The 17019-nt window shown below is 27.5% G+C and overlaps 1 protein-coding gene across 8 annotated transcripts in view; it reads right to left on the bottom strand.

The window, feature by feature from the left end:
• LOC142322131 (uncharacterized) overlaps positions 1 to 17019 on the bottom strand; it is a 391713-nt gene that overhangs the window by 238294 nt on the left and 136400 nt on the right. For all 8 annotated transcript variants that reach the window (XR_012755782.1, XR_012755784.1, XR_012755783.1 and 5 more), the window contains 2 exons: positions 8824 to 8995; positions 2126 to 2319 (listed from right to left, as the gene is read on the bottom strand). Coding sequence is in view for 5 of the 8 variants with exons in the window: in XM_075360849.1 (XP_075216964.1) it covers positions 2126 to 2319; positions 8824 to 8995 (366 nt within the window). In the remaining 3 variants the exon portion in view is untranslated. The remainder of the gene's footprint in view (positions 1 to 2125; positions 2320 to 8823; positions 8996 to 17019) is intronic.

The raw sequence follows: 17019 nt of genomic DNA, 5'->3' as shown, positions 1-17019 counted from the left end.
CACAAAAATCTTTGTATGGAACTGTGAGCTCCACAGTTCCAGCAGCGTGGTGTTTGGCTGTTGTGCACATAGGAAGCTGCATATGAGGGCGCAAGGGAGAGAGAGAGAGAGAGAGAGAGAGAGAGCACTGTTGCTACTGTCGTGCTGACTCTGTGCTGGTGGAAGGTAGTTTTTTTTTTACCTCGCATGTGCAATTAATTTTTAAATGAATAGCTCAAGCTTGAACTGTAACAATTTAGGATAAAGTAAGCAAAAAATGTTTGATTTTGTTCTTTTAGGATTTTATCAAGTTTCTGAATAAATTTTCTTTTTATACATGTTTGTTTCCTTTTACATAATTTTAAAACAAATGCTACAAATTTTCTGGAGCAGCACCCTAACTAAATTTGGCTACAAGCCACCACTGCTAACAAGTTTAATTTTCCTTCACAATTAGTATTCCCTTTTTTAAACTACGAAGTTCAGACAACAAGAAATCAATAAAATGTTCAGAAAATATTAACAATTCCATTATTGGAAAAATTTCTCTTCCCTCTACAAAAAAATAAATTAGAGAAAATAAAATATATTATAAATACCTAAAGGAAACCCGTTTACAAGATTTTATTTATATAAGCTTGTTTACCAATTATTGCAACTCACAATCATAGTTAGAAGCTATTTTCAACTTTATTTTCATAAACAGCACAACTTCAAGAATATTTTGTTTTTGTAATATGAAAAAAAAGAATTTTTAATATGAAAACTTTACACCTACATATTTTACTTTTTCATACTAGTACTACTAAAATTGAAGGAAAAAGTGTTAAGATCTTGAAGAAGGTAAGCTCTAAGATTTTGATGGATTTAAATTGAGAAAACTGACTCATAAAAATTAAAATTAAAATGTTTTTTTGTGTTTTAGTTGAAAGTGCAGATTCAAAAATTTGTTTAAATTTATGTATGACAAAATCTTTTGTAAGTATGTGTAAAGAAAAAAATCAAGAAGTGAAACTTAATAATCATTAAAATAAAAATTAAATCATTTAATGTATTCATATATTTTTTTCAGTGATAGTTTTAGATTAAACCACATTTGACCATTAGTGGTCCATATGATGATGTATTTTCATTTAAAATTTGTAACTCAATGTACAGCAACTTGTAAATTAACCTGTAAAAAGATAATACATAAACTACCTTCATTTTTAAATCTATGCACACATCAATTCTTTACTAGCATTAGAGTTAGATTTTTGATTCAAGCTTGGTATGTTTTTTATCAAATATTCAATTCATATTTAATTATGTTAAGTTCAAATGTTGTAAAAGATAGAAGTGATCACTGATTTAAGACCTGTTTTTTAGATAATAGTAAATTTGAAAAATGAGTAAACAGGAAAGTATAGAGAGCAAAAGAATTTTTTCAGTGTGTTGGAAATTTAATTTGAGATAAAGTAGTCCAAAAAATAACATTTGTTGCTCATTTCTTTCTAATGTTGGATGTATCTAACCCAAAATTGATAGTCAGTATGTTTATTGTGACAGTTTTACTTCTTTGTAGTAAAACAATAGTCAAGAAAAGAAAAATGAAATGTAGATTAAGAGGAACAGAATGAACTTTAAGTGGACTATTTTGGAGAAGAAATTGAGATAGAATAAGGAATGACTGTAACAAAAAGTTGGCAATGGAATGCCTGTTGAAAAAAATTGGGAGGGCAAAACAAGTATTTTGTATGTTTGAATAGAATAGGAGAGCAAGTATTGCTACATTCAGAGAAGAAGGGGAGACACCATGAAGTATTGAAAAATGTAACAGAATGATAAAAGGGAGAACTGGAAAGATGTGATGTGGATTAAAAGCAGTTTATGGACCAAGTGAGAAGAAGAGTATTGACAGGCCTGACCTGAGGAAACTTGGAAGAGAATTAGAAAGTGATAATAAAATCAATTCTTTATTTTTGGAGAAGTACTCTTCTAAAATAAAAAAAACGAACAAATAACCATCAAGAAAACATATTCATTTACAGAATAGCAAGATGCTGCGCTGCAATTCATTGTTTTTTAATAATAATCTACATTGGTCATTATAAATGATAAGTCTAAATAAACAATCATAAATTTAAAGAATAATTTACTGTCTTACCTTAAGACTTGACTTTATTTCAGTACCATTGTTATCATCAGTGTAATCTATATAGAGTGAAGGAGCCTCAAATGTTTGAGAATCTGCCACCTTATTTGACAAAGGAGCAGCTGGACTACGGAAACCAAACCTATTTGTGCGAGCACCACAGTTACCATTTGCATCTTTTTTAGGTCGAGCAAGTCGAGGTGTTCCTAAAAAGATAATTTACAAAACATTAATTAACAGAAACTAAAGGTCTATCAGAAAATTTCAACCTAATTTTTTCTCTGGAAACAGCTACTACCATTGGGCAGGACTTAGTGCAGTGTTCTTTAACCTTGATGCATATGAATGATACTTTTTACTCTTCCTAAATTACTGCTTGTTCTGCAGTCTATGTGTATCACTCTGTGAAATTTATTCATTCTACTGTCATTTAATATGTGATGTTGAAAAATGCTATTGCTGCTCAGGTTTTGCCATATGCTTGGAAAACCCCGAGCTGAAAAGACGGGGTCACGTCAAACATTTAACATAAATTCTACAGGGATTAAAAATAAAAGAATGGTTATTACGATTTCGGAGACAGCTGAATTTCAGCAGAAAGTGATCACTGTTCTAGTAGAGTCTTAATAAACCAAACTATTTATGTTATAAAAATAGTTTGAAATTTAATTACAAAAGATTGTTGGTTGACCATCTGAGAAATTACTTTACTCTACAGATGATTTAGTCATGCACTGAGAGGTTGAACAATTTTTACACAAGCTGCAATCAAATGAGTAAAATAAATTTTGCATTAATATAATAAACATCATACTTGATTGTATAGCAACAGTGATTGACCAATCTTTCTAGTCTAAAAAGTTTTAACCAAACGTGCAATTCTCATGAATCACCAGGCCCCTTAATCTGCAAAGACAGCTGTTTGTGATTTCTGCTAATTCTCTGAGCTGAGTGTCACAAAGGGGTCATGTACATTACTAAGACTATAATGATACAGCTAAATGTCACTGGCATAAAGAGGTCCAGAAATTTTTAAAACAATATGAAGTATTAAACAAAGCATGTAGAGTTCAATGAAAATATAATGAAAATAAGAGCTGGAAAAAATCATCTTGTGCATGAGATATTATTGTTTTAAGTTTGATGGTTGAATATTTTTTTGACTGGACCTTGTATAGATAAAAGATGTTCACTATTACTTATTTAAAGAAAAAATAAATACACCTTACTTAAAATAAATGAAATGAATTTTTACTTCCTTAGCCTACTTTATTACAAATGTAACAAAAGATAAGAAACATGGCAACAAATAAGAAAAATTTATTTACAATGATCTGTTTTGTTAGAATGAAAACAAATGTATAAAACAGTGTGATTCAGGAGCAAGGAAATAATTTTGGGAACCGATTCTAGAGCTTGAAATAAGGAAAAAAGTTCATACAAAATATGACAAAAAACACTTAGTTATCAAGTTACAACCAACAAAACATTTTGTCTAGATTTCAGTTTCACTGGTGAAATGAGATCAAACAGAAAGTTTGAAGGAGTTTTAAGGGGAACACTTCATGATTTCTATGTTTTTTGACCTGAAGAATCAAACAAACAGATCCTAAAAACTGCATTTTCTGTAGTTTTTGAAATTAATATTCGGGTTAACAGAAAAATTCGGTGATGAAAAACATGTTTTTAAGGTGTGAAGTACAATAACTTTTTAAATGACTAATAAATGCATAAATTTTATTCCCAAAAATTGTAGAGAATTTAATTCTATAATAAAATTGAAAAACAAAAAAAACTTTTATATAAAACAAAACTGAATTTAATAGAAAAATTGTTATGAATCTCTTAAAATTAAAAACAGTGTTTTTAGTAAAGTAAATTAAGGCCTTTGAGAAATTAAAATAATTTTAATTTACTTTTAAAAAAAATACTCATGGTTTACTTGTATATTATATTAATTTACAATAAATGTTAGAAAATTCCATTAGTGACGTCGATGTACTTTTCACACTTTCTTACTTACACTTTCTTTACAATTTTTTTTTTACTTACTTAGCTTACTTACACTTTCTCTCACCAACCTAATGACATTTTTGCATTCCTTGAAGAGGGCAACAGCATTGAAAATATGATCAGTTCATCGTATGTGTCTATTTTTTGCTTGTATACCTCTCTTTTCATACATCTCCATAAACAGTAATCTAAGGAAATAAGGTCCAGTGATCTAGGTGGCCAATTTACCATCTCTCTACTACCATTCCATTTACTAATAAATTTTTCATCTAAGAATTGTCTTACTTCATTCGTGAGAGTGTTGGTGCTCATCAAGTTACATTTCAATTCGTTTTGCCAGCGAGAGATTTTCAGGCGCTGTAAGAAATTTATTGTTTAAAAATTCCCGATAATTTCTCCCTTTGATACGTTGCTCTAGTTTGAAATGACCTATTAACTGGTTGTTGATCATGCCACACCAAAAGTTTACTGAAAATGGTTGTTTGAAATTTGATTCAACTACAGCAAGTGGGTTTTCTTCAGACTGCTGATGTGAATTTTGTGTGTTCTTTATGTCATTTCGGGTAAAAGAGGTTTCATCAGAAAATAGATGAACAGAATTAAGAGGTAGTTATCATTAACCCACTGACAAATACCAGTTGTTAGGCATGGTCACCAGGTTGGAGGTGTTGAACTTTCTGAACATGATAAGGTCACTTTTTGTGAGCATGCAATGTCTTCATATTGCACTTTGTAGAATATTGAGTGGTGTAGAAATTCTTTGCGTGCTTGTTGTAGGATTAAGCTGTACCCCCTGAAGAATGTTTTCCTTCTCATCACCAACTACTAGTTGACGCTCATATGAAACATTAATGCTAGAAGGTGCACCATTCTCATGAAGATTATTAAAATTTCAACTAATTTTTCAAAGGTATAAATTTATTGCACTAAAGCAGCTATTTTTAATTTTTACAAATTCATAACATGTTTGTTTTTCATAGAGTTTATTACATCAATTTTCTCATAATTAAATTTTCTATAAGTTTTGATAATAAAATTTACACATTTATTAGTGATCTAACAAAGTTATTACACTTCAAACCTAAAAAAAACTTGTTTTTCATCATCAAAATTTTCTGTTTTATGTTTGATAACATGAAAACTATGGAAGATACAGTTCTCGGACTTGTTTTATTTGGTTTTTCATATTAAAAAACATAAGAAACCATCAAGTTTACCCTTATATAACATCTTAAAACTCTCTGTATGACTACATTTGACCAGGGGAACTGAGGGCAAAATTCAATAACAAAGCATTTTTGCAATTATGATAAACTCAAAAATCAGTTCCAAAATTATTTCCCTTTCCTCCTGAATCTCCCTGTATATCTACCAATACACATGATTCTCAGTAGCATAATGCATATTATTGTTAGCCCTGGAATTAAAATTATTTAGTAAACATTATATATTTATGTTTTACTTGAAAAATTAAACTCAAGGGAGATATTTATTAAAAGATAAAAAATATTTAACATAATTCTCAGCTTATGTTTGTATTTTTATGGATTGAATAATATTGAATAACGCCTACAAATATTTTTACTTTAATACTGCAGAATTTGTAAAACCTCTATAAACGTACCAGTGGTTATTAGAAATGCAAAGTTAACAATGTGGCACTTAAAATTCTATTTTCAAATTCATCATATACTTACTATTAAAAGGTACATGTACTTAGTTTCTGAGAACATGAAACAGAATTTGCTCACAAAACAAGATTAATAAAACCAAATGAAATATATACATCAGACATTATTTAGTATAAATTACTAAATAATGATATAGTGTTAACAAAAGTATTAAATAATGTATAGTAAATAAGATACAGTGTTAAATAACAGTACAAATGAAATGTATATATACTTTTGATAATTAGTATAATTCAATAAACAAAATTTTCAGTATCATAAACAATCCCAATAGTTATTATCTAGAAATGAATTATTTTGTTCCTTTTTTTTTACTATAGATAATCTCTAGAATTCTTCTAAGACTTCATCTTCAGCTTTGGTAAAAGTTGGTATAAGTAATGGAATAGTTAGAGCGCATTAAATCACCTCATCTTTATGATCAATAAATAATGCTAAAATAAAAGACAGTTTTTTTTTTTTGTCTTCAGTCATTTGACTGGTTTGATGCAGCTCTCCAAGATTCCCTATCTAATGCTAGTCGTTTCATTTCAGTATACCCTCTACATCCTACATCCCTAAAAATTTGTTTTACATATTCCAAACGTGGCCTGCCTACACAATTTTTCCCTTCTACCTGTCCTTCCAAAATTAAAGCGACTATTCCAGGATGCCTTAGTATGTGGCCTATAAGTTTGTCTCTTCTTTTAACTATATTTTTCCAAATGCTTCTTTCTTCATCTATTTGCCGCAATACCTCCTCATTTGTCACTTTATCCACCCATCTGATTTTTAACATTCTCCTATAGCACCACATTTCAAAAGCTTCTAATCTTTTCTTCTCAGATACTCCGATTGTCCAAGTTTCACTTCCATATAAAGCGACACTCCAAACATACACTTTCAAAAATCTTTTCCTGACATTTAAATTAATTTTTGATGTAAACAACTTATATTTCTTACTGAAGGCTCGTTTAGCTTGTGCTATTCGGCATTTTATATCGCTCCTGCTTCGTCCATCTTTAGTAATTCTACTTCCCAAATAACAAAATTCTTCTACCTCCATAATCTTTTCTCCTCCTATTTTCACATTCAGTGGTCCATCTTTGTTATTTCTACTACATTTCATTACTTTTGTTTTGTTCTTGTTTATTTTCATGCGATAGTTCTTGCGTAGGACTTCATCTATGCCGTTCATTGTTTCTTCTAAATCCTTTTTATTCTCGGCTAGAATTACTATATCATCAGCAAATCGTAGCATCTTTATCTTTTCACCTTGTACTGTTACTCCGAATCTAAATTGTTCTTTAACATCATTAACTGCTAGTTCCATGTAAAGATTAAAAAGTAACGGAGATAGAGAACATCCTTGTCGGACTCCCTTTCTTATTATGGCTTCTTTCTTATGTTCTTCAATTGCTACTGTTGCTGTTTGGTTCCTGTACATGTTAGCAATTGTTCTTCTATCTCTGTATTTGAACCCTAATTTTTTTAAAATGCTGAACATTTTATTCCAGTCTACGTTATCGAATGCCTTTTCTAGGTCTATAAACGCCAAGTATGTTGGTTTGTTTTTCTTTAATCTTCCTTCTACTATTAATCTGAGGCCTAAAATTGCTTCCCTTGTCCCTATACTTTTCCTGAAACCAAATTGGTCTTCTCCTAACACTTCCTCCACTCTCCTCTCAATTCTTCTGTATAGAATTCTAGTTAAGATTTTTGATGCATGACTAGTTAAACTAATTGTTCTGTATTCTTCACACTTATCTGCCCCTGATTTCTGTGGTATCATTACTATAACACTTTTTTTTAAGTCTGACGGAAATTCCCCTTTTTCATAAATATTACACACCAGTTTGTATAATCTATCAATCGCCTCCTCCCCTGCACTGCGCACTAATTCTACAGGTATTCCGTCTATTCCAGGAGCCTTTCTGCCATTTAAATCTTTTAATGCTCTCTTAAATTCAGATCTCAGTATTGTTTCTCCCATTTCATCCTCCTCAACTTCCTCTTCTTCCTCTATAAAACCATTTTCTAATTCATTTCCTCCGTATAACTCTTCAGACAGTAGCAGTTTCATTAATTAAAGCCAAATAACAAAAACACAAATTATGCCAAATCATTTTATTTTAATATTCATGTTGGCAATAATGGGCTGATATTTTAATTAATCACAAACTTTTTTTATGGTTAGATGAATTTTTTCTTACCTTATTTTAATATGAAATGAAATTTTAATAAAGTATGCTAATAAAACAAATAAGAAATAAACATTTTAATAGTTTAACTTTTTATTTTACATATTATGTAAATGCATTATTTAGTTTTAATGCTATCATTACTTCTTCAAAGTTTGTTGTTTACTTTTTTTATTTATTAGTATTTCTGTGCTATATTATAAATGGGATTATGTACATTAAATTACTATCAGCCATCAGATATTTTTTTATATTTTTTATAAATTAGTTTGTTGAAAATCCATTTACTTACATTATTTTATTTTTACTTTATAATATACGTAACTTGTTTTAATAATTTTAATAAAAAAAACTTTTAGATTGATACATTCCAGAATAAGTGTCTTAATAAAATAAAAATGTCCAGGAAATTCTAAAAATCACTTATTTTGTCAAATCAAATATCAAATACTGATTTGATATTTGGTAAAATTAAGAAATAAACTGTAATATACATTTTTTTAAGCCAGGTATTATTCTGATACCATTAAAACTTACATCTTTTATGTAAACTGTATTTTTCCTTCTTATAAAAATGAAAAATGTTGACATGGAAGATATTTTAAGCAGAATAAATCGATAATTTTAATTTATTATTAATTATATTGTAAATTCTTTTTTATATGTTTTTAACGGTCAAAAAATACACTAAACTCAATCATAAAATCATTCTTACATGAAGTAAGTACAATATTTCATACAGAGCTGAAGACTGTAATCAATGAATCATGCAAGTATACACTTTTGCACGGATGTTTAACACAAGGCAACAGTTAATGTAACAAACCTGATCGTGCAGTGGTCTGGTTGTTAACAACAGATTCCATTGATGTATCTTTTTTCTCAGTTGTAATTTGGGTTTTATTATAATTTGTTTGATTATTAACTGGCTGTGCTTTGAAGCCGAATGACATAGCTTCACCTTTTGTGTGCGCATTTGCAGATTTTCTGCCCTCCATCTGCAACAAACAAAATAATAAATTATTAAAAAACAATAAAAGTTAACCTAAAATTAAAATAAACAACAAACTTTGTTAGTCTCTCTCTTTGTGCTTCCGCACGCGTGTGATTGATAGAGAGAGAGAGTGTGTATGTGTGGGTGGGTGCACGCATGTTCACACAAAAAGTACACATAAGCTTCATCGCATATTCCTGTAAATCTAGAAGCACTATATTAATTTTCATAAAGACAATAAGAACCTAGCCCTTAATTAATAAATATCTAAAAGCATGCTTTAAAATAAAATATTACTCATTATAAAAGGAACTGCACTCAAAAACTAACATAAGAATAACCAAGTTAAAGGAAAGATAACTTCTGATCACTGCATCTACAGTCACAGTGTTTCGGTTTTTGTTTTTTTTTTCAGAATTTCTCCCTCTCTGGGTGCAAGAAATTTGATGGGAGTGATAAAGCTCCAAAGAAATTCGATATTAGATATTAAAATGAAATAAAATTTACCCACTAAATAACAAACATATTATATATTCCCTCAAAATAATGTTTTCAAATTTCTTTTTGCAATCTTTAACTGCATCACTGAAATCATTTTTTCAAACTGATTTCAATGAAATACAAATTATCGTTTTTTTCTTTTTCTAAACCATCTTTAGATTTGGAATGCATTTATGGACTACTCAATGGAAAATATTTCACAAGTAACTTATTCTGAAAATGTCAGTAAATAAGATTAAAACAAAATTAGAAAATAAAGATAATGACTATAATAAAACTGATCGACATAATTATGTTAATATATATTAATAATGATTATTATTATAGCAGTAATAAAAAAAAGAAAATAAGTAATGCAGTTATAAAACTTCCTTCCTGCTATTAATTATTTACAAGCAAGGAAAAATAATACAAACAATAGAAGAGAACATTATTTCTCACACGTATGAAAGTAAGTTCTCACGTAGACTATCATTATATCTGCTTTCATACAATTTTATGTAAAATTGCAAGAAGTAAAATATGTTAATACAATTCAGCATCTAATGTTATGATAAAATGTTAATTATAAAATTATATTTTCATTGAAATATACTATGTGACTGAAAATATCAGTAATATAATGTTAATAAACACAATAAACTTTATTAATTAATAAATCTTACTTCACAAGAAACAACCTATATTTCTTCCTTTTTACAAGATTGGAAAAAATCGATATTTTGAAATAGAAATTAAATAAAATATTGTTAAGTAGAAGTTAATCAAACACAACATATTTAAATCAGGACTGGCTAACCCGCACTCCGTGGAGTGCTTACGTGCGGCCCGCCGTCATAAATGACGAATTATGTTTTTCTTTTTTAATTATATGCTATTTTAAATCGCATTAAAGTAATTAAAAGAAATAACTTAACCTATAATTACATGAAGAATCCGAAACGTACAGATTCTACTGATTTTATTTCTCGCATACAACAATGCCTGCCGAGAACCCGCAGTCCGCTTGCAATGCCGCCACGGGACGCCGCGTCATTTATGTAACTACCCAGTTTCGACGGGATTCAACACAATTTTTACTTCCTAGTACGAAGTAAATTTAGTATTGTGATCACGAAAAATTTCGGTTTTCGGATTTCAACGAAAATATCTATTTTGACCATTCCTGAATCCATTTTAACTAGTTTCGGCGTGACGTACGTATCTCGCATAACTCAAAAACTATTAGCCGTAGGATGTTGAAATTTTGGATTTAATACTGTTGTAACATCTAGGAGTGCACCTTCCCTTTTTATTGCAATCGACTGGACCAAAATGTCCCAAAATCCAAAACAATTTGGATTTTGGACTTTTTTTTTTTAACTGCAGTAATAAGCTCTCATTAAGAACTTTTCAATGATATATCATAAGTGGTACTTATTTTCATTGATTCCAGAGTTATATCCAAATAAAACTTTAATTAATGATATAATTGGGTCTTAGGGGAAGGCACATGGAACTTCATCTCCTTCGTTATTTTTAACCTTTTTTTTTCATTTAAATATATTCATTTATTAATTATTAACCTATCATTGTAAAAAAATACGATGAATAATTTATCAATAACAATAAAAAAAAATATATGAAAAAATATCATAAGTAAAATAAAATAAAATTTTATGTACTTTTTATTTAAAAAAAAAAAAAATGTGTGTATGTAATTTAATAAACGTAAAAGGAAGTTATGTGGTGTTTACATCATATTTTTGATTTATTAAAAATCGGGCAACACAAATCATATTTGCTAGGACCAAACAAGGATACGACTCATTTTCATAAACTGAAAATTTGTTTTCAAGTCCTTGTTATGCAATATTACGTTTTAAATATAAGTAAATATAGCTGGAATAAATATTTAGAAATGATGCAAAGCATTAGTAAACAGCAACGGTGGTTTTTTTTTTTTTTGAGTTTGTGAAGATGTTATATTATAATTCGGATAGGCCACTGATATTTATGGTGTAAGAGTATGCAGATTTATTTTTAAATAATACACACACACCCACATCGCTAGATAATGTTTTATATTAATTAATAATAATAATAATAAATTAATTTATATTTATAGATCAACCCTAAGTACAGAATATTCTACACTTTGGGTTGATCTATTAAATATAAATTAATTTGTATTGGTACAGAGGAGTATGGTTATTAAAGAATTTCTTTAAAAAAAATAAATAAATATATATATATATATAAAATTATAAAATGATAATATAAAGTGGAAAATAGTTATGATGTTATTTATACTCTTTTTATAAGTGTGAGAAATACATTATTGGCGTTGATAAAAATTACTTTCATTTATCATTTAAGTTGACTAAAAGTTTGTACAAACTTTGTTAAGAATTAATTCTTGACAGTTATCTTAAGTTTATTGTGTTCACTCGTACATGATGCATTAGTGAATGATCATAAGTGAAATTAAAGATTTTAATATCAAATAAGCATACAGTACTTTTAAAATATACTTTGAAACTGTACTTCTAAACTATACTTTTTTATATTACAATAGTAAAATAATACAATTTTTAACAAAAATATTCAACATAACATACAATTCAATTACCGCTTTTAAAATATTTAAATTGCCAAGAAAACTATTTCAAATGACACAAATAATCAGTTTTGGTGTCTAAAGAGTAAAATAATACAGTATGATGGTTTATTTATAGAAAAGACAAGAAAATTACTCATAAAAAAAATTTATAAAGTCACACTAAAATAGTTAGCATTAAACAAAACATTATTTTGTTGAGCAATTGATAGAAAATAAGAACATTAAAATCAGCAAGGAAATAATAACAAAAATGAAACAAACACCAAAAAAAAAATCTTTTATTAATAAATATAAAGAGAAACATAAAATGATGAATAAGAAGGCGGCATATCAATAAGGCACTCTTCATAAATTCTTAGAAATGAGATAACGAAATTGGCCAAATATGATAACAGTTCAGCTCAAGTTATAAATTCACTCACTGGTGCATCATATACAAAAAATATTTTATTTAACATAATAATCGGAGATAATATGGATTAAACGTGTTTCCTTTATAATTGTTTTACTTGGATATTTGTTGAACAGAACTATGATGGGGAAAAGTTTTGAATATATCCATTACAAATGTAAAAAGTGGGTAAAATGCTTGTATATATATATATATATATACACACATACATGCATGTGTATAATGTCTATGTATATTCATCAAAATGTAGTCTGAATAATTAATATTACAGATAACAAAATAATAGCTTTGAAAAATTTTGTCTATGTAGTATATTTATCTGAAATGTTTAATACATTTTTAAAAATAAAATTATAAATTAGATTCAAGATAAAACACTGCAATCATTAATAATTATTTAAAAAAAAAAAACTATTTTCTATTTTGAATTCCAAACACTTGCAATAAGTTTCATAGCAATTTTATTTATTTTTAATAATTATTTTAATAAAAAAGACACTAAGTGACCTAATAAGAATGCAAATTGCATTGCATTACAATATTGTGATTCTGCTGTAACGGGATATTTACGTTAACTGCATACTAGAAACTAAAAGATAAAATACAAGAATAAGTACAAAAGAAAGTAAATGTACCAAGTAACTAAACGATGTCCATTGCAAATATAACAATTATGACGTGATACTCGAATAATATTGTGTTATGTAAAGAGAAAATATAAAAATATATTGTTTATCAGTCCTATTTTCATCATCATATTTCTTTCTAAATCTCTTTAATAAGTTTCAAATATTCAGTTGTGTTTTACTTGTCCGACGGTCAAGTAGCAGAGAGGCTCAGTTCTAACCAGCCTAAAAAGTGCTAATTCTTTCTTTCATCGTCTCTTTTTTTATTAAGAGGAACATACTGTATTGCCACTCCAAAAATAGCACTGACTCAAGTACCTTAATAAAGTTTAGTTAGTAAATTTTGATAAGATTTTATGACTGTAATTATTAGAGTAATACTTCTATAACTCATAAATAACTTAAGCCTTTAAATCTGTAATGTAAATGTTAGTTTTTCTTTATCATAAATTAACATACCATTACATCATAAATACTACTCACTAATTAATAAACTAGTTTTATTCTGCTGGCTTTATACTATGTAATACCATATAATAAAAAAGTCATCCCTGAAATTTTATTTTCTCAAAATTTTGGAAAAAGTATCCCTATTAAAACATTCTCTATGTAGAAGTGAGTATGATTAATTTTAATATATTTTGTTTTATATTTCAGTAATGGTTTGAATTTATGAAAATTTTACTTGAAGAAGCCAGCCAAAAAATAAAAATGGTAGTGTGCTTATCTGACAGATTGAAGATCTCTCTGATTTGATTTCCGGCTAAAATAAAATTTAATAATAAAATCAGATAAAAGAGAAATCAGGCTCATTAAAAAGGAGATACTGTGTGGTTGCTATACCTTGACAGGTACTGTAATTTATGAAAATATTCTTGCACTATTTCATTAAAAAAAAATAAAAGATCTGTAAAATAACATCATTAAATATAAAAAGAAAGTAAAACGCCTCCCTTAAAAACTCAAGTTTAAATTTTTTTTTTAACATTTAGTGTTCCTAATTTGAAACTTTTAGTACTAATCTTTTTACGTCTGGTAAAATATAGACTTTTTGTAAGTAATTTTTTGTTCAGATAGCTCTCAATGTAACTTATTCATGTTTTGAATTTTTATTATTTAACAAACAAATTTAGTATATTTTTTTTCTCCTTTAGAGAAGAAAATACAAAAAAAAAAAAAAGTGTTAACAAATTGTTAATGTTAGATTTTTTCATACTTAGAAAAAATTATTTTCAATTAATTAACAAGAAGGAATTTTAAGTTCTATGAAAATACAAGGAAAGTTCCCCATTTTTCTAAAGCCAGAAATTATCCACCATCTTTCATACTAATAACAAAAACTAATATTTATATTCAAAGTGTTATGTTGACAGTTTTATCAAATTAATTATTACAAGTGATGCTTCGATTTACTTTTGTTTCAGTATCACGCGCGCACGCACACACAAAATAAATAAGTATACACTTGTATGAAAATTAATAGATAAAATACACTTAACAAAGCAGTAAAGGAAGACCATTCATTGAAAGACACAAATTAAATATGATGAATTAATGACAGCTAATTTTAACAAAATATCAGAGATAAAAATCAAATAGTAAAATACTTGTACAAAAGAAAAAACAAACATTTTTTCACTAAATTCTATCAGCCTTAAAACACCAGATCAAATAAAATTTTATAAATACAGTATTTTTATTAACTTATTTTAAACACATCAACAGAATTTGTGATTAGTGAAGATGGTCAGAAAGGCGACTAAAAATGTTTAGAAGTTAACTACTTAAAACCTTTGTCATCAAATTTGGTTCAGCTAATAATTTCAAAAGTTGTAGATTTAAATAACATAGTCATTCAACATTATAGACAAAAATATAGCAAAAGTTAAAAACTTAAAAAAAATTAAACATTACAAGTACTGCCAATTTTAAGCAAAACTAAGCCTACCCCTAGCGGTCTAGTGGTTAACTCGTCATCACAAATCAGCTGATTTTGAAGGAGAGTTCTAAGGTTAAAACCCTAGTAAGGCAGTTACTTTTATACAGATTTGAATACTAGATTGTGGATACTGGTGTTCTTTGGTAGTTGGGATTCAATTAACCACACATCTCAGGAATGGTCGACCTGAGACTGAACAAGACTACTACATACACTTCATTCACATTCATACATATCATCCTCATTCAACCTCTGAAGTAATAACTTATGTTGGTTCTGCAGGCTAAACAGAAAAAAAAATTAAAAGCATAACTGAAATTCAGTCACACCATTATTGCATCATTGACTCTTAGAATCAAATTTCATGAATTAAGATAAGAATTAGGAATGGAACACCACCATTTTAAATCAAATGGAAATTAAAACATGAATAGATTCTTAAAGTAAAAGTACATTAAAGAATGAATAAGAGACTAGAAATTAAATTAATCGTGGTCTGATGGGCATGAAAGTTAAACGGCATGAACAGTATTGGGGTTTACCTTTCAAACACATGTACATACAACTGTCAGTATGAACAAACCAGGAAAAGAAAACATGTAAAATATTAATAATAAACTCTTATTACATTTTCTATATATCATCTTAACAGGCATTAACCAATATCTGTTCTTATTTTACAGCATAATTTTCTTAGTTGTCATTTTTTCATGAGAATTTACATATAATACATAATAAAGAAGAAAATGTTGATAAAAGCCTAAGCACTATAAGCTGTATAATATATTTTAATAAAATAATTTATTAGTTTACATAAAATGGAAAACACAGAAACTAATAAAGCATAAAGAATCTTTCTACTAAATCAGATTAAAATATTTAATTAGATTAATATTTTAAGATTATTAAAACGAAGTCAAAAATGTAATTCTTGACATGTAATTACAGAATATAAAAATTAATACATATTAAATTTAAGCCTATACAGTATCAAAGGCTAAGATAACATTGTGAAAAGGCTATATTGGATCTACAATTGTGAAAGGATAAACGACAATGGAAAAAAGCATCATGTTTTCAATTAACAGCAAATAACTAGTATAGTTCAACATTAAATTATTAAAAAAAAATTAATTTTAGTTGACAAACAATTAAGTTAACAGTTTAGTAATTGTATATAAACTACACTAAATCTTATTAACAGACTTCATAAACGGAGGAGGTTCTCTCAATTTGAGTTGAATTCCTCTAATCTCAGATGCTAATAATTTATGTGATTTTAAAGTTGAAAGATTTATCATTAATTTATGAGACTCAAGCGGAAGGGAACCAGGTAATAATGATAATTTATTTGACTTGCATAAAATCGCAGAACACCAATATGTTAACAATGGCATTTTATAAAATACATTATTCTTTAAAATTTTAAGTGTTTTTTAAATTGTAATTCCAAAATACAGTATTGCAAACAAAATTTTTAATTTAATCGATTTTAATTATATTTTACCCACAGCAATAATAACAATAAATACTGTTGTTATATTATTTAAATAATATTACTTGTATGTATAATTATTATTTAAATTATGAGCGGTGTATTGATAACTGCTATTCATTGTCAAATTGAATAATAATTTTCAGTTCATTCTAACAAAACATGCATTTCTAATTCAAAAAATGAAACAAAAGTATTAAACAAAACATAAAACATGCAACTAAAAATTATATAAACAAAAAAATAATATTTCAGTAACAATTTTCAGTTACTAGTTAGGTTGCAAATTTTTTTGTTTGGAAACAACAAAAATATGAAGTGATAAGCTATTAGGTTGTTTCAAAACAACTTATTATTAATCTATTGTTTTTCCACCAATTTACAAATAAATATAATATATATTTGTACATGTATAATATATTAATACTCAGGTAAACAAACAAAAAATCCTTT

Source organism: Lycorma delicatula, chromosome 3 (genome assembly GCF_047948215.1).
Source record: "Lycorma delicatula isolate Av1 chromosome 3, ASM4794821v1, whole genome shotgun sequence".
Taxonomy (NCBI): Eukaryota; Metazoa; Arthropoda; class Insecta; order Hemiptera; family Fulgoridae; genus Lycorma; species Lycorma delicatula.
Note: the sequence above shows the minus strand (reverse complement) of the source record. Positions and strands in the feature narration are given on the sequence as shown.